Genomic DNA, 21,169 nt, shown 5'->3' with positions numbered 1-21,169 from the left:
TGAATTTGTAATGAAGCTTTAGTGAAAGTCTTTGTTGCTGACTTCAGTCAATATTATTTTAAACTTCCAAATGATCTCTCCTTATAGAAATAGTGGGAAGTGACACAACTACCAATCTCTTTTAGCAGCACGATGAAGGTAAAGTAGGGAAACTTCTGATAAAGCTAAATCAAGCTGTGATCAGTCCACATCTGAGACGATGCTGGAATGGGTTTGTAAGCACACAACAAGTTTTCAGTGCAAGTGAGAACCTCATGAACATAATCAAAGCACTGAGGCCACGAGAGGAATTGTCTCACTAGATTTCAGCAGCAGCAGGGCTTAAATATGCTCAGTGTCTTCAAAGCTGTTCACTCTCAGCTCTGGCAGCTTGTATCCCTCATATACAACCTCCAGCTGAGAATAGAGTAACTCAGTCAACTTCCCAGCATGCTCCATTAGGTCTGTCATTTGTCTAAAAGACTGTGAAAATGATCTGACCCTAAAAGCTGGCTACAGAAGTGTTCTTTTAAAGTATGCAGAGTTGTTATTAAGCCTCCTCTCCTGCCCTCTTTGAACACACAGATTTGTAATTGCACATTGATTGTAGCCTAAAGGAATAGTTTAGCATTTTGGGAAATACTCTTGTTTGAGTGACATATGAGGACATGCTAGCTTAGCTTAGCATAAAGAGTGGAAGCAGAGAGCAAAGCAACAATGAAGTGAGCCATGAAGGTGACACCAGTCATCACCTTTCACTGACACAATGTGACATTCCAGTTCCTGATGATGATAGCCCAGATCAGAGCAGCAGAAGGTTGTTACCTCTGCAGCTCAGACATTTTTAATGTGCACTGAGTAATGATTTAAAATGAGAGAGGGAAAAAAAAAAAAAAAACAGACGAAATAGCCCAGATCTGGGTCATGCTCAGTTCAGAGCAGATCCTTTTCCTTCCTGTTCAAATCCGACCAAACTACCCAGAGGCACTGGCTTTGGATTCACAGGGATTTGTAAAACTATTTATATCATGTTTCCTTTTTTTGGCTTTTCAAAGAAATTTGTGTGAATGTTTATTAATTTATCCCAGACATGGCACAGACTTCCTTTCAGGACAAAGTCCCCAAGGATCCGCCAGTGGGTATAAACCATAGCCAGACATATTAGAGCATGAGTCAGTGTATTACCTTAAAGCAGCAGCTGCATTAATAAACAACACAGATAAGAGTGTGGGATCAGTTCCATTACTGGAGCACTGTGTTTTTAAGTAGTGATGGCATAGGTAAATCTGATGCGATTTGTTTATTTGCGGATTAGATGTGGCCAGAGTCCTCTCTAAAATCTGGATTAAAGATGGATGTGCGTCAGACAGGAAGATTGTGTCTGATAATTTTTTCTTGGAAGTTATGACTGTTTTCACTAAGGTTGTTTCTTAGCCATTGCTACCATCAGAACATTTCTGACCTTGTGGCAGCAAATTCTGTAGACTGGCGCTCAGATCCTCAAATCAGGACTCATTTAAATGAGTGAAAGAAAGACTTTATTTATGAAATTTGCTCTGCGAGCGTTACATTCTAAATATTTCTGTAGATGAAGGTAGAAGTGATGTTGATTTGGAGGCTGACAGATCTGCAAGACTGCTTGTCTTTCTTGTTTTATTTTTTTGCACTGAGAGATCACCTGACTTACTGTTTAGAGTTCTATTCCAAAATGATATGCACCATTAAAAAAAAAACAACAAACAAAAAACAAACAAAAAAAAAAATCACATAAAAATCACATTTAGTCTTGGCAATTTATTGCTGCCATGAAGCTAAAGCACAATAGTGGTTGCTGAATACATTATGAATCAGGCTGAAACCTTGGTTTTAAAACAGCAGTTTTACATTTTGTGAAATGCACCTTTTCTTTGAGGGCGATCATTTATTTTTTGAAGAAAATGATCCAATATTACATATCTGTCAGTGGCATAAGTATGTGAACCTTTGCTTTCAGTATCTGGTGTGACCCCCTTGTGCAGCAATAACTGCAACTAAACGTTTCCAGTAACTGCTAAGAAATTACCCTCATCAACTATTAAACACATTGCCCTTGTCATGATCTTTGTTGGTCAACCACTCCTGGGGAGGCTAACAATGGTCTTGAACTTCCTCCATTTGCACATAATCGAACTGTGGATTGGTGGAGTCCAAACTCTTAACAGATGGTTTTGTAACCTTTTCCAGCCTGATGAGTGTCAACAACTCTTTTCCTGAGGGCACCCAGTCACACCTGATTGTTACCAAATTGATGGAAAACACCTGGCTCTATTTGCACCTTCGAAATTATCTGCTAATCCTAGAAGTCCACATACTTTTGCCACTGATAGATATGTAATATTGGATCATTTTCCTCAATAAATAAATGATCAAGCATAATATTTTAGTCTCATTTTGAGACATTTTGATTGGATTCTCTTAATCTACTTTAAGGACTTGTGTGGGGGTGGGGTGGTGGTGGTGATGGTGGTGGTGATGTTAGTCCTGTAGGCTGTAGGCTATAAATGGGCCTTGATGCTTGGCAAAAAAGTGAATAAGTAAATTTCTCAAAATGTAAAAATATTACTTTATAAAGTGGATCTTTTTCAAATAATTTGTCGAATCTGCTTTTGACTCATTATGACTCACAACCAGTATTGTGGAATGAAACTGCAGCACTTGTGATGGGTGAAATCACACCCATCACAGTGTGGTTAGCCTAAAGCTTCTGGTTTACTATTTACCCACATAATTAAATAAAATGCTGAACACTGCTTAGAAAACCTCAACAGAACTATGCAGTCACTCATACTCAAACAAAAAAAGCAAACCAAAAACACAGCCTTTAAATTATGTTGGTGTATAAAAAAATGTTCACTTAAGGCGGTTCAAGTTGGTTACGTCACTGGTAAAGCTTCCCATGTTTTAAAGTCCTGTCTAAGAAATATAAAACTAGAAAGATACAGTATTGCACGTCTCACAGCATGCATCAAGCAGTTTTGTACAAGCCCTGTTTCGTGCATCTTTGCCAACTTAAGGTATAATGGCACATGGATCTATTGCTGCACTAAAAATAAATAAGTAAATAAATATTAAATAACATAAACTCAGTGAATGAAGAAGCCCCCCAAAAACACATAAACACTTTCCTCAGCAACAGTGATACAGTGGGGGTATTCAACACACCAGCATTCTTTTCATTAAATATATTTCCAATGCAGCTATTCACATGACCTTTAGACCAGACTTTTAGTATTAATTCAATAAAACTACACAGTTAAAGAAATTGCAACATTCCAATCTATAAAAAAGTTATGTGCAATAATGTGGAGTGATAAAAGAAAATAGTATTGAACACACTATCTGAAAATTATTTAATACTTGGTGGAGAAGCTTTTGTTTGCACTGTTAGCTTCAAGACAGCTAGTCCAGGTAGGATTTTGGCCAATTCCTCTTTCTTTTCTTTTCCTCTTTCAATCTGGAATCCTGGTGATCATGCACTGAGACCGTGGTGGTGGAGTGCATTACCTATTGTGACAACTAAACCTGCTGCTTCCAAGTCTTTCTGGAGCTCTTTTCCTGTGGTACTTGTACTTGTACTCTTCTGACTAAATTTCTGACTGCCCGTATGTGGTATGTGGTCGGTTGATGGTGGAGTGATGTTCCTTCCACTAGCGGACAGTGGCCCAAATGGTGCTTATTGGAACATTTAGGAGTTTACAAATCTGTTTGTAACCAGTGCCATTGCCCAACCAGTCTTGTTGCGAAGGTCTTGGGAAAGCTCTTTGCCTCTACCCATTATGAGATGTTTCTTGCGTGACAGCTTGGAAACTACTGGCACTAACCTTCCAGCACGCACCAACCTAACTGATTCTGATCAGCACAGGTAGGAGAACTAATCAGTGGAATCAGCTGTTTTCTTGCGTTTTCATACTTTTTAAACTTTTTTCCTTTGTCATTCAACTTAATTGCACATAACTTTTTTATGGATTGGAGTGTTATGATTTCTTTACCTGGCTAGTCTTATTGAGTTAATGCCAATATCTGGTCTAAATTTCCAGTTGAATAGCTGCATTGGAAATATGTTTAATGAGAAAAATGCTGGTGGGTTGAATACTTATTTCCCCCACTTTATATGAGGCTTAAAGCCCATACAGTAGTATACAGTAGCATCCTGTTAAGTCCTGGCTTTAATAGGCTGCTTTAGTCTGGTGAATGTCAACAGTAGTCAGTGTGTGATAGAGGGAAGCAGCAGTGCTTCCCTGTATTACACATGAACTGCAGTAGAGAGTTGATAAGAAAGAGGAAAGCCTGGTATTTAGCTCACTTACTGCCTCATTAGCCATCTGCTCTGGACACATTCAGTTATGTGACTCAGTCAGTTCCAAAGGTTACAGAGGCAACAGCAACCAAATTATATGCTCTTATTATTTTGACGGCTTGATGATGAAAAGAGAGAGCTTGAGAGTAGGCAGTATTATTTAGGGAAGTCTAGGCTGGGGCTGGTTGCACACAGTTTGACTATGGCTTAGGTTCAACTGTTCACACTTTGCCAGTCAATATTTTCTATAATAACCACGGATCACATGACTATGTGCAATGTAAAAGATGTTGTTCCTTTTTCACTACAGAGCTTTGTAGCCTCTTTTAATTCATTGTTTTAATTTTGCACACTCTAACAACAACCATCAGCCTTGTTTGTTTGTTTTCATCAGCAAAAACCTCTGATAAAACCACTGTACATCCTAAAGAACCAACTAAAGTATCTTGTTGGTGGCGACCAAAACAAAAACAAATGAAGATTAAAAAATCAGACGGCCATAGGATGTGTTACCAGAAACCAAATGAATGTGGGTCAACAGTGATAGCATTGTCACAACAGACTTGGGGAATGGTGGCTAACGTTTTAGGCTTAAAATGAGTCAGGTTTTAATTTTGTACAACTGGCATTAGACTATAAGAGAAAAACCTGTGTAACCAGCCCGTCTAGGTTGTTAGACTATGATACAGTTATGTGAAGGAGAAGGAGCTGTATAAGTGGTCCAGTCCTGTGCTGATATGTGAACCAGAGTTGCCGCACCTGAACATGCAGCATGGGAACAGCTATCCCTCCTCCAATGTCAATGAAATGATGTCACAGTTTTTTTCTTTCTCTGCAACAGTTTAGGTTCAAATGCACACACTCAACAGTACACACACCAGTAGATCAGGTTAAACAGGATGTAGGCACCAGGGAAGATCATGCGAGAGTAGGTGTCGATGGCATGGGTGTTCTGGATAATCCTGAAGCCGCGGATGCCCTTTTTCTTGGTCCCTGTGGACTCGTTGTCCAGGGAGAGATGCACCACCATTCGCTCCTGTTTTTCTGACGTGTCCTCAGCTGTCATGGAGGCTCTGGTGTAACCTGCCAAACTGTTGGTGTCTGCCTCACTGTACGTCCCATCCAACATCATGGTCCTAGCATGGGACATGCCGCAGGTGCAGGGGAGGGTATGGGACTGGGCAAAAGAGAGGAGATGAATCAAGACTGAATAGAATGTTAAAAGCACCATTTGGAAATGTATACTATTTCTGAAAAGGTCTCTGTACCTGTTCCCTGGCTTTTTCTCTGAGCTTCCGGTCTTTACCATCCCTCACTGTCGTCAGGTAGTTGACAGCAGCATATTCGAGCACAGACAGGAAGACAAAGACAAAACTGACCCAGAGGTAAATGTCCACAGCTTTGATGTAGGAGACCCTGGGCATGGAGGCATTGACTCCAGTGATGATGGTGGACATGGTGAGCACTGTGGTTATACCTGAAGCACAGAGAAAATACAATCTCATGTTAGCATGGCAGTCAAAAAGGTTTCTGGGGAAATATGAGAGAGATTCATGTCATTTAGTCCCTTCAGACACTCTGAAGATTTTATTCTGGCTCTGGGGATTTCTAACATTTCCCAGAAGGACAACATCTCTGGTGAAGATGTGTGAACATTTCTAATCAGCAGAGTAGAACAGCAAGATCATGTTCCAGTTGAAACAAAGTCAGAGCTATGCCCACTACGCTACTCACCATATCTTTTTGCTGCTCTTGTCTGCTCAGACTACTGCTGGTTGAGAAATATACAACAAAATAATTTTCACGGACCTAAAAGTCCATTTCACACTGTTTGGAGGAAATATGCTGTGGGAGAACTGTACCTGGAAACTGTAGCAGAAGGTTGCATGCCATGTATATATTATATGCCAGGTCCTACCTTTTCTTTCTCCCCCTCACCCCTTCTCTCTCCTCTCTATCCCATGTCTCTCCTTTCAACATAACTGGTTGAAGCCCCCCCCAACCTCAGTTAAAATCGAGGAGGTTTGTGATAAAACCAGCTAGACTTAAAGTGTTAATTAGTGGCTTTAGAGGTGTTGGTAGATAGCTCTTTCCCCCTGCTTCCAGTCTTTATGCTAAGCTAGGCTAACCATGCTCTGACTCCATCGCTGCACTTAATGCAGACATTATATTGATCTTCTCGTCTCATCTTCAGAAAGACACAAAGAACACTGCAACGATCCTTTAACAGTGTGATTCTCTCTGGGGTACTCCTGCACCAACTGAGTCACGCTCTGAGGTCACTGTACTGTGCTTTGGACACATTATTACATATCCTCTTACCTAATGAGACTCTGGCAGGGACGGCCCTGCGATCAATCCAGAAAGACACCCAGGACAACATGACCATCAGAGTAGCAGGGAAGTAGGTCTGCAGCAGGAAAAAGAAGATGTGACGCCGCAGAGTGAAGTTGATGTACAGACGGTTGTACCAACCTGGAGACAAGGAAGACGTAAAACATAACAGATGTTTGCAAATTGTTTTATGTGTCAGTGATAAAGCAGATGAATGATGCGTTAAAGTGCCATGATAAACACAGACCGAGGTGAAATTAACAACTAATGTGCACAGTGATGATAGAAATCTGGAGGGCATATAAATCCAAACAAAGCAAACAAAACAGCAGCTGGATAAAAAAGAGGTCACTGCACTGGATACAAATATCTATGACTGCAAAGCACAAAAGGACGAATAACAATGTGAGGGAAATATATGAAATATATTATAACAGTCCTGTGCTGTGTGTTTCACAGCAGTGTTCCAGTTCCTGAGTTTCAACCATTTTTCCTCTATACAGTGTTAATCTCATTGGTTGAATAAGACCTCATTTATTCTCAGTACAACTTTATTCATTATTATTTCAATTAAATTATAATTTTCAATTATTTCAATTTACTATTGCCTATCTTTAATAGCACTATTTTCTGTCTTTGATGACTGTTATCAGTGAGGACTCAGATTGCACTGAGTAATCTATATTGTATGTTACAGTTCCAGTGCAGATGTAATGAAATTCCCTCTAGGCATTCCACATGCATTGTGTTCACAAGAACATGAGGTCACTGTGACCTTGACCTTTGACCTTTGACCAACAAACTCTAATCAGTTCATCTTTGAGTCCAAGTGAATGTTTGAACCAAATTTGAAGAAATTCTCTCAAGGTGCTCCTGAGATAGTGTGTTCACGAGAATGGGATGGACGGACATGGGTGCATATATATGGATACATCTGACTTGCCATTGTATGAAAAGCACAGGTGTTGCTGGTAAATTAACAATAGGTGTGTTCTGTGTAAGTGTTCCAGTAAGCCACTGCATGATACCAGGATCCTGAAATTGAAGCAGCTAAATGGAATTCAGCCATCACTAATTACTTTTTTACACCTGCTTTTCCCACTGTGACATCCCAAAATATCTTTCATGACAAAGACCTGTTGTGGTTGTTTTCACCAACATAAAATGGAGAAAACTTTGCTGAACAGTCGTGACATAATAAATGGAAGAATCATATCTAAAAATGAGGCTATTTACTGACTTTGAAAAATGCAACTACCTTAACAATAACATGAGCCTGTCACTCAGGAAGCCATGTTTGCATGTTCTCTGTCTGTGTGGGTTCTCTCTGGGTACTCTGGCTTCCTCCCACAGTCCAAACACATGCATTAGGTTAATTGGTGTAAATTGCCCATAGCTGTGAATGTGAGTGTCTGCCTCTACATGTCAGCTCAAACACAACACAATTAATTTTAATGACAATAGTGTAATACTTCAGAATAATTTCCTTTCCTCTTTTTTCCCTTTTCTGACTTTGGTTTGATTTAATATGCACAAAGAATGCAACCATATATGCAGCAACGTTTTCAAAAATATGCTCTGATACAAAAAAAATATATAATTAAAGTAAAATAACTTCTTACGATTAAAACCAATTAACAATAAAGAAATGTGATCTGGGGTGGCACGGTGGTGCAGTGGTTAGCACTGTCGCCTCACAGCAAGAATGTTCTGGGTTGTAGCCCGGGGCTTTTCTGTCTGGAGTTCACATGTTCTCTCTGTGCCTGCGTGGTTTCTCTCTGAGTACTCCAGCTTCCTCCCACAGTCCAAACACATGCAGGTTAACTGCTGACTCTAAATTGCCTGTAGGTGTGAATGAGAGTGTGAATGGTTGTCTGTCTCTATATTTTGGCCCTGTGATGTTCTGATGATCCATACAGGGTGTACCCTGCCTCTCAACCAATGACAGCTGGGATAGGCTCCAGCCCCAACATGACCCTTAATGGATAAGCGCTATAGATAATGAATGGGTGGATGGAAATGTGATCTGTAACTAAAATAAAAAATAAAAATCAAATAGCCTAACTCCACTTTCAAATATAGCTGCCGGTTACTTATGTTGCTAAACACTTCTTGTGGGGGACCAAGCCCACCTCCAGTCACAGCATGTCCATATATTTCATGTTGTCTGTGACCACAGCAGTGTTGTCATATTGCCCGTTGCCTGTTCTACATCTTTCTCTTTGCCTTGCAGATGTACTGTGTTGTGCCCTCACACCAGCTACTTGTTGTCATTATGATAACAGGAGTCATAGCCATCCACAGTCAAGCAGTTATATTTGTCTTTGCTTGTTCCATACTTACGATATTTTGGTATTTTGGTATTTTGATATTTGGATATTTGGATATGTAAAACTTTTCAACATTTGTTTTGCCACTCTACCTGTGCTGCTGTAGAAAGCCAGTCTGGAGGTAGTGTGAAACTTCTGGATGAGGAACTGTGACAGAGAAATCCTTTCATCAGTGCTCAGAGACTCATCACCGCTTTTCCAGTACAGCATCAGGTCCTCGTCTGTGTACGCATCTGATGGACAGAGAGCATGAATTTATGTTTGGAGCTGAAGCAATTTCAGTGTCAGCAAAGGTAGCTGGATCTCTCTTAGGACCAAAAAAGACATTAGATAATAATAATTATAATAATAATAATGATAAACACACACATACACATTTTATTCACTAATTCCAACCAATATACTCCTTTGCTATTTATATTTCAAATGGTGTGAAACTCAGCACTTCCTGCAGGCGTTTAGAAAGGACAAGCCTAATGTTCTTATAAAAAAAGAGAAATGTCTGCACACCTAAATGAGGGCAGTGTGAGGCGTATGAATACTTACAGCTCTCCAGCTCCAGTGTGCACGTCTGCGAGTCCAAAGGGAAACGACTGAAATCCATGTTGCACGCAGCAGTAACTGTAACCCTGGGGAATTAAAGCAGAGCGTAAATCTCACCAGCTCACACATGTCACACCAGGGCCTGCCAAGTCTCATTTGGTTGGTGTGAGAAAACCCCTGTGAAGACAGTTATATATGTGTGTGTGTGTGTGTGTGTGGGGGAATTTCCTGTCTCCTCACCTCAGGCTGTACAGGACGTGACCGTCGGGGTAAACTCGCAGCATGATGTTGTCAGTGGTGGTGTCGTGGATGAAGGACCTCTTTGAGTGGACAAAGAACACGTCCGGTACCCAGATTTTTTTCACCAGCCGCCCGTCAAAGGTCATGCTCTTGTTGGTGGAGCTGGGGAAGGCCAGCCTCTCATCCTTCCAGTAGTGCCTCAGATACAGGGTCATGGTGAAGTCCTGGGGGTGGGGTAGGGGGGTGGGGGTGGGGGTCGTGACAGAAACACTCTCTGGATTAAGTCTCTCTAGGAGGACTCTACTTACTTATTACATTCCTCATTCCTCTGGGATTAGTGCGGCTGGATTATATGGATTGTTTATGACTAAACATTGATGGTGAACAGACGTGCTGAACATATGTTAACTAAGCACGGTCCACAGCTTCCATTGGTCTTACACTACTCTTGTCCTCTGTTGCTATGCAGGGCGGAGTGGTCCTGCGTCTGCACTTCTCCCTGCCACAGGAGATCCATCATCCTCCATCCCATTCTCCTCGTGGCATTACATAACACCAGTTCACTGTAGAATAATGGCTGGAGCAACACATTGTGCTCCTGGTACCTGATATAAAAGTACCTTTGATGTTGCATAAGATGAGATCTGTTAACTGCAAGCTTACTAGCTGATTAAAACTTAAAACTTGTTTTCTTTGAAAGCTGCTTCTCTGAAAAAAGATTTTTTCAGCTGAAATACTCAGCAAAAAAGGCTGTGTTACATTTTCACTGTTAACTGACGTTAGCGGTGGTCAGTGTTATTTTAACACAAGCCTGAGACAGAGCTTTATTGTTAGTACTGTATTGTAAGTATTGATTATAATTACACTCTCCTGCTGCTCGGCTTGGTAAATAACACCATCTACATCCTTTAAAATCAGTTTTTTTTTTGCTGTGTAAATGGTAAGCAACCTGAGGCTTTGTGATATGACATAATGTCATTACCAGCAGCCGTCATCTGGAATCATTCATTTTTTTTTCATCCTGTTCCAAAACAAATAAATACACAACCCTGGGATCAAAATGAAATGTAATCCTAGGTCGTCCTTGCAAACAGGAGCTTACACAACATCAGGATGACAGTTTTGGATCCAATTTATGGTTCCAGAACAGAGGTTTGATTTAATTACATTACTCAACATGCATTTAGTCTGTGACTTTGAGCAAAATAAACAGTTCCTTCCACTGAGCCTTCATAATCTAATTCTGATTATCCAACTGAAAACAGCTTAATGACTAAAAGGATATCTGTCATTCAAAGTCATTTCAAAGTACAGAATCTCTCACATGCCAGTGACAGACCTGATATATGTTTATTATTACTTAGTATTTTGTTTGGACTCTAATCTGGTGTGCGTCTAATCAGTTGGATTCGGGAGACAAGTGTTAGCACAGCCTTATTCACGCTGGTGCTCATGTGTCCATTCTCATGCTGTTAATAAAGAATGTTCCTGCGATGCCTCATTAGAGCTTCTTCTCCATGTGTTCAGGCACAGTCATTTGTTAAAGTCAGCAACTTCCACTGCTGCATGCTGAACATATCACAGATTTACTGGTTAAATCTGCAACCAGTAACATATTCCACCGGAATAGGAGCATTAATAATGACATTATTTTTTGTGTTTACCATAATCTCATTATTTTCAGTTTGTCTTGGTGTTTCCTTTCAAACCTGATTGAATTTGAAGTTAGATATCCAAGGAATTCCCTGTTTTCATTCCTGTGATTTTCAGTATCTATAGCAGATTCCAAGATTACTGCTATTTCCCATAACCTTACCATGTGCACCTGGTGGCCTTAAAGACTTTCAAACCACTTACCATGTCGACCTCTGATATGCTGTCCAAGCTCTCCACCTGAACATCCACTCCAACAGGGACAGCAGGACCTGCAGATTTATAACAGATTTAGAAACAGATTAGAGTTTGTATTCATATCTTTCTCCGACACGCTCTTTTAATATCGGGCGTGTGTTGTTTGTGAGCATGCATGTGAACAGGTTGTTTTAAGGCTATGTCATGCTGCAAAGCTGGAACCAAGACTTAAAGAACAAGTAGATCTGAAACTGAAGCGGTTCTGGGAAGATTGTGGTTATGGCTAATAAACTAGTTAAGGTTGGGCAAAGGTTGGCTTAAAGTTTTTTAAAAAAAAGGAATATTAACTGGATTGTGACTGAGTACAAACTGAGAGGTTGATCAACACTGATCATCTCATCACATTACAGTTTTGATACATAAAGTGAACACACTGCAGCGGCACTGAGCACTGAGACTGGGTTGAAATCATGAACTGCAGAACTGATCACAGACAAATTATAAACTGGTTGACGACCTCCAGCTAACTATATATGTCTCATAGGTAGTTAATCAATCATTGTCCCATGAGGATATGTCCTAATTATGGCTTGCTGGCCTTTTCTCCAGCACCACCAGCAGGCAAAACTGTCCTCATCAGGAAAATGACTTATTCAAAGACTTGATGAAAGCCTAGGAGTTATGACTCCCTCTGTTTCAGAAGCAAAGGTGGAAGTAGTGTGACATTATAGTGGCCTGAATCCTGACAGGGGGGAGGTCTGGGTGGGTGGTTTGATGTCTTACTTTGACATTGACCTTAAGAAAAGAGAGGCGCCTAAACTCAACCAAATGTTACTGTTAATTCTGGAAGGTGCTCTTGAATGAACTTATAGTATTTTGTCATTTATGTAAAGGGACTTGTTGACTTGATGACAAGACATATCAAAATCAGTCAGTGGATGCAAACAGCCACAAGCTTGCTGGTGCATTGTCACATTGTTTTGCACATACACTTAATAAATAGTTCTAAAGTCAATAAATAAATAATGACTTGATTTGCACAGAAATATAAAGCCAGCTGTGATGCAGTCAGCGTGATGTGTATTCATCTGCTTATCTTCTCACACACATTCCTAAAATAACATATGTATCCTAAAAAGTCATGACTAATAACTCCAATCATCTCGTATAATAACTTGCATTAAACGGAACACAGTGTTTCATATTTGATGATATGTGTTGTTTAGCTGATTGAGAGGATTACATTTAAGGCCATCTTGGGATTTACAGGGATATGGAAGAGTATCCTAGTAGCCTTACCATCAATGGCAAAACAAATTCACACACCCTGCTGTCATTTGTGTATTAAAGTCACACTGGCTGCTGTAGTATTTTTTAATCTGTGCAGCAGTAATGAATGGTGCCAGCCTTACATAACCAGTGGCACAGCAAAGCTGCTACCTGGAAAAAGGGGTTATTAACTCCTGCCCAGACCCAGCTGTCAGCAGAGAATCCTCCCTACTCTTTCTCACACCATATGCCACACATCACGTGCCACATTCAGTAAAGCCTGATCTGCTGCTGACACTGAGGCAGTGGATGCAGCAGACACCTGCTGAGGAAAAAAAAAAAAAGCCTGGACCAGTGGTGTTTCTGTGTGAGTGGAAATGCCTCATCTCTCTCTGCAGCCAGGTCACAGGAATGCAGTGAACTGCAGTGCAAGGACACAGCAGGGAGAGAACAGCTCTGCACTGAGGAGGGATACAGCAGTGTATGTTCCCTAAATTACAGGGCATGGAAGCCTATTTTCAGTGCTTCAGTGTTCAAAAATGTTGGCTATAGACTGAGGCTGTTCATACGGGACAGTCGACCACAGATGAAATGTCCTGTGTGTGGTTTTGCCAGAAGATTTCCTTTTTGCTATTTTGAGCTTTTGAGCATCAGCGAATTATTCTACGTCGCTGATTATCAGATGAGACCCAAGAATGCGTCATAACGATGCTCCACTTCATGATTCCAGTTGGCTCTTGTAGCCCGCAGAAGCACTTCTGTGTGGGGCTGTTTTCAAATGGGGCATGAAGGAGGAGTGTGTCAGCCAGTGTTTTCCCCCTAACATTACAGTCCCACAAACATGAACACCACAATACTGAGCACTAACGTCATAGAGGAACAAACACTGTAAGTCAAAGTTAAAACGCACGACAGCCTGTTTATGTGTTTGTGGCCTGATGCAGCCTACAGAACAGGCATACTGACAGTTTCACTGCTTCAACTGCTTCATTTAATACCACATCTTACACTTTAAATGGAATTATCAAAGCCAAAGCATAGGAGAGAAAACAAAAACACATAATCCATATGCATTCATAAGGTGCAGCAAACATTTTATTAGATATGTGTGGGGATTTATCCAGCAACTGAATTTTTTATCAGGCTAATTATTTGAGTCACTGTGTATAAGACTTTCATTTCTCCCTGTGGGTGAAAATTCATAATATCTCTAATTAAGAAAGTTACAGTTGCAGGCTGTGCAATGATCATTAATCTAAAAGAAAGGATGTAGGTGTTGAGGGACTTTTATTTTGATGCGTACCAGCAAATGTTCGGGGATATTGAAGTCTAAAGCCTAAAATTAGGCAAAGGGGGATAATTTATCTGAATATTTCTCTTGTGGAGGCAGTTTCCTGGGTTTTCACAGGCTCTTTTCAAGGTGTGTTAGCTCTCCATCCTGCCTTTACTGCTTTATATCTAATGGTGTTCTGTGTTTCTAAGATGTAATCTAACAAAAGACATCTAGCAAAAAGGAAAGTATTTTAATAGATGTCAACCGCACGTCTGTGCATTACGTACAGGACAGGCTTAGACAACCACAGCATGAAGGCTGGAAGCAGAGGGATACAGCTAGCCTGGCTTGGCATTATCTGTGCAAAGACAAACACCATAGCCAGAAATGCTGTTGGCTGGTGTATTTTTTTTTTTTTTTTTTTTTTTTTTTAGCAAGCTAGCTGTTTCCCAGTCTTGATTGAGGATAACCACATCCTGATACTTACCTGTGTTTGTGTTGTGTTTGTGATAAAGATATTTTTTCTTTCAGGCTGTAGCTTTGAAGGCATCATCTGATAAGTGCTTTCAGACAGGAGGCAGTTGGCCTGTGTGTAAACTTGAAGAAGGCAGCTGCCACTCTCATCAATGTGCACAGCTGATGTTTGTCAGTTTGATTGTAGCTCACCTTTTCCACCCCACACTGCAGCTTATCATAACCACGGCAACAACAGCAAGGAAAAGGATCCAGGAGTTTATTTTACAGGGATCTGATTATCATCATCTGGATCAATAAGCAACTTTCATTATAGTTAGCTAGACTTGTTATCCAGCTCTTTACTCTTGCAGGGTAGTGCTGGGGGAGTCATGACCATCAGTCTACATGGGTTTGGTGGACCCCTGTGGGAGAATGTCTGTGGAGAGTGGAGAGTGCTCCGTTGCTAAGAGCCAGTAGATCTGGTTCGGATGCCTCCTGGGCACCTCCCTTTGGAAGTTTTACAGGCACATCCAACCGGGAAGAAACCCCGGTGTAGACCCAGGATACGCTGGAGGGATTACATATCCCATCTGACCTGGAAATACCTCAGGGTCCCCCAGGAGGAGCTGGGGGACCCTGAGGTGTTACTGGGGAGAGGTATGTCCAGAATACCCTGCTTACCCTGCCACCACAACCTGACTCTGGATTAGAAAATGGATGGATGGATGGATAAACGTGTCATACTGCTAAACATTTCCTCTATATTTAGCTGCATGATGATATTATAGTTGGTGGATAGCAGCCTGAGGTGCATGGTACAGGTTGTTAGGAGGACTGGAAGTAGCCTGGAGTCATGGTGGTGGTGCTGAGGCCTGCTGCTTCATATTCAAAATACACAACACTGATGTTGCCTGGAGGCAGCCGCAGTGGGAACCACTTGCTGTCTGAAAGTAGCTTTCAGCAGACTGAATGCTAACATGTGGAATGGAACCACACACAAGAAGTAACAGACATGTCTCCTGGTGATGTCTGCTGTATTTACCGAGAGAAAACCAAGGCAAGTTTACCTGCGACATGCTGACACACAGTGAAGCAGTAGCACAACAGCACAACAGAGCCAGACTCAGCAGTAAAGTATAGATCAGTAGTGTCAGTTGTACATCAATTACTATCTCAAGTTTGCTCACATTAACCAACATTAGTCACTATGACCTGCTGCTGTTGCCAGACCAAGCTTCAGCTTCTCATGTCATTTCTACAGATGTGTTTAGACTGGAAGGAGAAAAACACACTGAGCATTCCACCTCATGAAACTGGACTGTTCCTCTGTTCGTGGATTAGCAACTGTAAATCTACTGTTGGCTGGATTACACAGCAAGGCTCGTCCATTAGACACTGTGCCGCTAAGGCTGAAAAAATCCCAGGATGCATTTGATGGAGCTTTCTTCAGAATCCAAAAGGGTGAGATAAGGGGAAACATGTTGATGTGACTAATGTATGGCAGGTCTATCCAGCCCATCAAAGGCCTCTTAAACTTGAGGCAGACAGGGAGGTGGAGCTCCATAAATATATGGAGCCAGGGAATCAGAACTTGATGTGAAGGCAAATATTGCATCCAAACATGTGTCTTCTTAGCTCTCTTCAGCTTCCTGTATGTGTTTGATTTGTCAGGCTGCAGTGAGGGACCGCCCAATGGGAGCAGTGCAGATGCTCTAATTATGATAACAGAACCTTATCAACATTCACAGCTCCACCTGCAGAGCAGCGATAATACAAACCACATCCACTGTTGCTCTCTGAAGCTTAGACGAAAAAGAATCTTAACCAAACAATTAACATTTCTCTATTCAGTATCTTTGTTCTTTGGGATATGGTTTCAGCACAAAGCAGTTTATTGTGTGTAGTTGGACAATAAAATGCTCCACGCTTGGGATTTGTCTGATTGTGACTTGGGAATTTGCTCCATCCCTTCACACCGACAGCACATAAGAGCATCACTCTCCATATCGTCCCACCAGCAAACAGAAAGTGGCTGCGTAAGAGGCTTTCATTAGTAACACTGCAATCGTTCCTTTTGAAGCCTGGAGGGACCGTGGCAGCTGCTGCACACACACTTTCTCCTCAGCCAAATGAACACGCGGCAGGTTCACAGGCGGCAGTGGGACACTCACACAAGTCGGCTTTTGATGATGTTTGAATAAGACGATTGCGTTCTTCTTCTCTGTCTTCTTCCTCGTCACCTTCTTCTTCTTCTGCTGCTGCTGAAGAAGCTGCTCGCACCAGAAAACAAACACTGACAAATGCGAGACAAAAGGCGCTCCTCAGTGGGATTCCACCCCCATCTGTGGCTGCAACTGTAGCCTCAGGGGAGCGTGAAATTCACAGTGGGACGTCTCATTTAGTCACCACCTCCTCCCTTACATATACAGGGCCCGTTCATACTAAATACCACAGAATGGAACTCTTTAGTTCAACAAATAAGCTCCTTATTTTAAACTGCTTCCTAAAATCCCAGGACACACAGAACGCCCTTAAGTTGACTTTTTCTTCTGCCAACACAGAACTGATCAGCGTCAGTGCAGGAGGACACATCTGGCAGAGAAATAAACTCATCAACAGCCGTCACTGTAAAACAACAGGTGATGAAAGGTGGTGCAGGATGACCTGAGTCTGTATTTACAGTCTAACACAACCTGCTGAGTGTTTCTCTGAGCTGGACATCTCCTCTGAACAATCAAAGACTTGGTTTAACACACTCAGGTTCAACAAAGGGTGAATCCTGACACAATGACAGCAGAGAGGAAGAGTCGGTGCTGAGCTGAGACATCTAATCCACTCAGTGTGTGATCTCACTCAGAAAAACAGACTTCTTTAAAGACATGTGGACAAATATTCCCTCATTGTTTCCAACATGATGATTGAGTGGAAGCTGCTCTGGGAGTTTACCTGCGAAGGCGGGCCTCATAGTGAAGTCGTGGTCGTCTATGCGCAGAAGGTGGCTGGTCTTCACCTTTCGGGTTTTAGTTCCATCCACAATCTTCTTTGACAGAGGACTGATAACAGGAAAGAGACACGTATTTAAAGTGACATTAGAGTTTGGTGTCAAAGCATAAGACTCTATATTTTTATTACATGAAAAGACCAAACTCTGTGTTAGTCAGTTTTGTTCCCCATCACTAGAGAGGAATGTTGGAAACCCTGGACTACATCCAATGCAAACATTTTAAAATGTGTGGTTATGACAAATAAAGTCTGATTAAGATTAAACAACTAAAACACATGGTTCAGAGTAAAACAGATTGTGGCAAATTGTGTCTCATGCATGAAAGTCAGATGTGCTGCATCTGTGTACTGTCCTGATCTCCACCTCTGTGGACAGCAGAGGTGTCCTTTCCTTTTCCACCAGTGAGTCAGGCTTTGTTTTTTTTTTTATTTTTTGGTAAAGCTGACCATAACTATGTAGTTATTATTGTAACCCTGACAGAGAAAGTCTGTTAGCCTTAACGATGTAGTAACTTTATCTCAACCCTCAAGATATTTAATCCACACCATGATCGTTCCCTAAACCTAACCCAACCTTCACCACACCGCTCCCACGTTCTTCACAGATTTATTTTTCAGCAGTGATTTGAATAAAATGGCCAAACAACACTGTTGTTTCATTTGGAGGACTTGCTGTGACCTCAGTGCTATTTAGGACAATATACACTGGCATTATGTGATGAGCATCTAACTATCTGCAGCCATCATTCTCTGTGACAGCCTACACACTGTTGGTTCCTTAACACACGTCAACTCTCCAGAAAAGCAGCAACTCTCTAACATTCACTCCAGAGTCTGGTGAAGAAACGCTGCATGACGTGGATGATACGCTGCGTTTTTCTCTCCACCTCTCGACATAAACAGTAGACTGAATCATGAGGAGCGGACTCATGAATGTGTTTAATAAAGTTGAATTAAACATAGACACATATGTTCATTTAAAAAAGGCTCAGTCATTTCCAAAGCCAGTCAGTATAGTTTTTAGCAAACGTTACTTAAACAGGGGGAATTACTGCAACAGTTGGAACTATTTTCAACAGCGGATTAATCCACAGTTAGCGCTGCAGTTATTGTTTTCCGGCAGCAGGACCATGTACCTGAGATTGGGTCAAAGTAAACTACAGTGTGCTTCCATGGTAAAGAAGGAACCTGTGCAGCAGCGTGGATCATTGATGTATCTGATCTATCAGCTCCACCAGGCTGTGGACTCACAAGAAGAAAATGATGGGATATCAGCTGACTTGTGCTTGAAGAGTGAAGGAAGGGGGAAGTGTCATCTGTCTGTGGTAAACTTCATCTAATAAAAGAAAAGACTGAAGAGGTTTACCACTTGAATTCAATTAACGTTCATCAGTGATGAACATCTGAGAGAAATGATTTCAGCAGAAAACAATGAGAGGACTCATCCCTGTCCTGTTGTTCCAGCAGCACTGTTAGAGATCCATGCACTGTCTGTGGGAACAGGAGAGCGCGCTGCAGACAGGAGGTTTGATGCTCTCTGAAAACAACTAGAGAGAGTTAGACGCCAAATAAAAGGCTGAACTTCCTCCAGCCTGCGTCTGAACAGGGAGGGAGCGTTTTCTTTGCTCCTGTAAACACATGCAAAAGGTCGCAGCTCCTGGTCCCGGTTCAGGGTCCTGGCTGCTTTTTTTTAACGCGCGGTTTGGTTCGTGTGAACACAGCCTCACACAGATTCTAGTCTGGATTAGAAACGGGTTTTAGTCGCGCGCAGATCGCATGCAGATGTTGAGGGTGTGTGTGAATCTGAACTGTCCTCATACTCTTCAGGTACAGGTGGTTTTCTTTGACCTGCTGCTGCTGCTGCTGCTGGGTATTTGACCGTGGAGGTCAGAGTTCACACCTCTGTTTCATTCTAATCAAATATAGAAAAAAAAAAAGCTCCCCCCACACTTACTTGCCCAGCTTGTGAGTCTCCGCCGACGACCAGCGCTTTTTCCTGCTTTTGTGTTTCCTGCACTCCCCGATCAGGATCAAACACAGGAGCAGGAGGAGGAACCTGGAGTAACGCTGCATGATGAGTTCAAAATTCCCGCAGCGAGCCGACCGGTGACGACTGTGGTCCGTGTACAGGACGCTCTGTGCTCCGTACCATCATCCTGTCAGAGGCAGGAGGAGGCGAGGGACTGAGGGGGAGAAGGAGAGAGCCGAGTGCTCTGCAAAAAGAGAGAGAGACAGAGAGAGAGAGAGAGACAGAGAGAGAGAGAGAGAGAGGGAGCGAGGATGGTGAAGTGTGAGAAGCGCTCTGATTGGTTTTCAGACTCCAGAGGGTCTCTTTCTGGCTCACGAGCGCACAGCATCAGCACCACATACAGCGCGATGGAAACAAACAAACAAACTAACAAACAAACATGCCCCTCCTGACAAGTGGTTCGGAGACAGACACAGCAGAGAGGAGGCAGTTTGTCCTCTCACTTGATTTGAAATCATTATTATTGGAATTATTGGAAAAAGTGAAAAGAGATGTGTGTCCACATCTGTCTCACTCTGTGTGTCTCACTCTGTGTGTCTCACTCTTCCTCTCTTCACAGCTGCTCAGAGTCTGGAGAGTAAAGTGGAAGATGTGAAATTGCATCAGAAACCAGTGGAATGACAACATCTCACCTGATTGGACAGAGATTCAAATCTCGTCCTTTGACTCTGTTTATTGAGGATTAATAGTTTTTTTTTTTAATAGGTTTCCTACTAAAGTTTCCACGTCCATGCAGAGTGAGGACGAAGCAGCTGCTGACTGTTTGATTGAAACACCCTCAGACAAACACACTCCTGGTGTGATTTTTGAAGCTGCTGCAGCTTCCAGCTGATTCCTGATGTTTTCAGTTCCGTCAGCCGGTGAAGAGTTACAGAGGCTGTGGTGTCCACTCTGCCTCAGAGCTCTGCCTCAGAGCTCTGCTTCCTCACACCAGCTCTAACTTAAGTCTTTGTGGAGGGGGGAGGAACGTTCTGTTCCCCCCACATGACAAATTGTTTTTGATCTCTAAAGATTAAAAGGTATTATCAAGTCAAATCATGTTTTCTAGACGACTCTGTCCAGCCAGATTAACTCCGATCGTTCAGTGACTGAGAAGTTTCATCAACAAATAAAGATTTCTCTTTTTTAAGGAGGTTTGAAAGGAAGGTTTGGAAGTTTGGAGGCTGACAAACCAAACTGTGTAACAGATAGATGTTTTACTTCCTTCATTTTCTGCCTTTTGAGGCTGATCATCCCAAATTTCCTGACACAGACTGTTCTCTCTCTAGGCAACACACAGAGAAAATGCTGTATCTGTAAAGAAAACATGTTTCTCCAGCTTCAGCTTCTCTTGTCTGTTTGAACTAAAGAACCAGTTCATTTATAGATAAACACATTTAAATGTGATGAAAAAGGTATCGTCACCCGGAGCTGTTGTTAGGCCTTACAGGGCAGGTATGAGTCAAGTCTGTAGTCAACCAGAGGAAATCCAGGTCAAGTCTCAAGTCCTGGTCTTATGTAAACTGAACCAAATCAAAACAAGTCAG

General features: G+C 41.9%; 1 protein-coding gene across 1 annotated transcript; it reads right to left on the bottom strand.

Moving 5' to 3' along the window:
* Positions 1 to 1,511: 1,511 nt before the first annotated feature.
* LOC108901781 (gamma-aminobutyric acid receptor subunit rho-2-like) lies at positions 1,512 to 19,823 on the bottom strand. Its single transcript, XM_018703412.1, has 9 exons — positions 19,569 to 19,823; positions 17,558 to 17,664; positions 11,620 to 11,687; positions 9,763 to 9,986; positions 9,526 to 9,608; positions 9,072 to 9,212; positions 6,638 to 6,790; positions 5,584 to 5,792; positions 1,512 to 5,492 (listed from the first exon to the last, which is right to left on the bottom strand). Exons 1-9 carry the CDS (start codon positions 19,685 to 19,687, stop codon positions 5,178 to 5,180), a joined length of 1,419 nt encoding a protein of 472 aa, XP_018558928.1. The 5' UTR covers positions 19,688 to 19,823; the 3' UTR covers positions 1,512 to 5,177.
* Between the last annotated feature and the right edge of the window lie 1,346 nt (positions 19,824 to 21,169).

The sequence above is a fragment of the Lates calcarifer genome, linkage group LG7_1 (assembly GCF_001640805.2).
Source record: "Lates calcarifer isolate ASB-BC8 linkage group LG7_1, TLL_Latcal_v3, whole genome shotgun sequence".
In the NCBI taxonomy this organism is placed as follows: domain Eukaryota; kingdom Metazoa; phylum Chordata; class Actinopteri; family Centropomidae; genus Lates; species Lates calcarifer.
Note: the sequence above shows the minus strand (reverse complement) of the source record. Positions and strands in the feature narration are given on the sequence as shown.

Bases quoted from the DNA above. Each gene is read 5' to 3' on its own strand.
- LOC108901781 (XM_018703412.1), bottom strand. From the start codon at position 19,687: ATGCAGCGTTACTCCAGGTTCCTCCTCCTGCTCCTGTGTTTGATCCTG. The intron at 11,688-17,557 runs GTAAACTCCCAG...ATAAATCTGCAG, and splicing joins TATGAGGCCCGCCTTCGCAG to GTCCTGCTGTCCCTGTTGGA. The intron at 9,213-9,525 runs GTAAGTATTCAT...TCTGTCCATCAG, and splicing joins CACACTGGAGCTGGAGAGCT to ATGCGTACACAGACGAGGAC.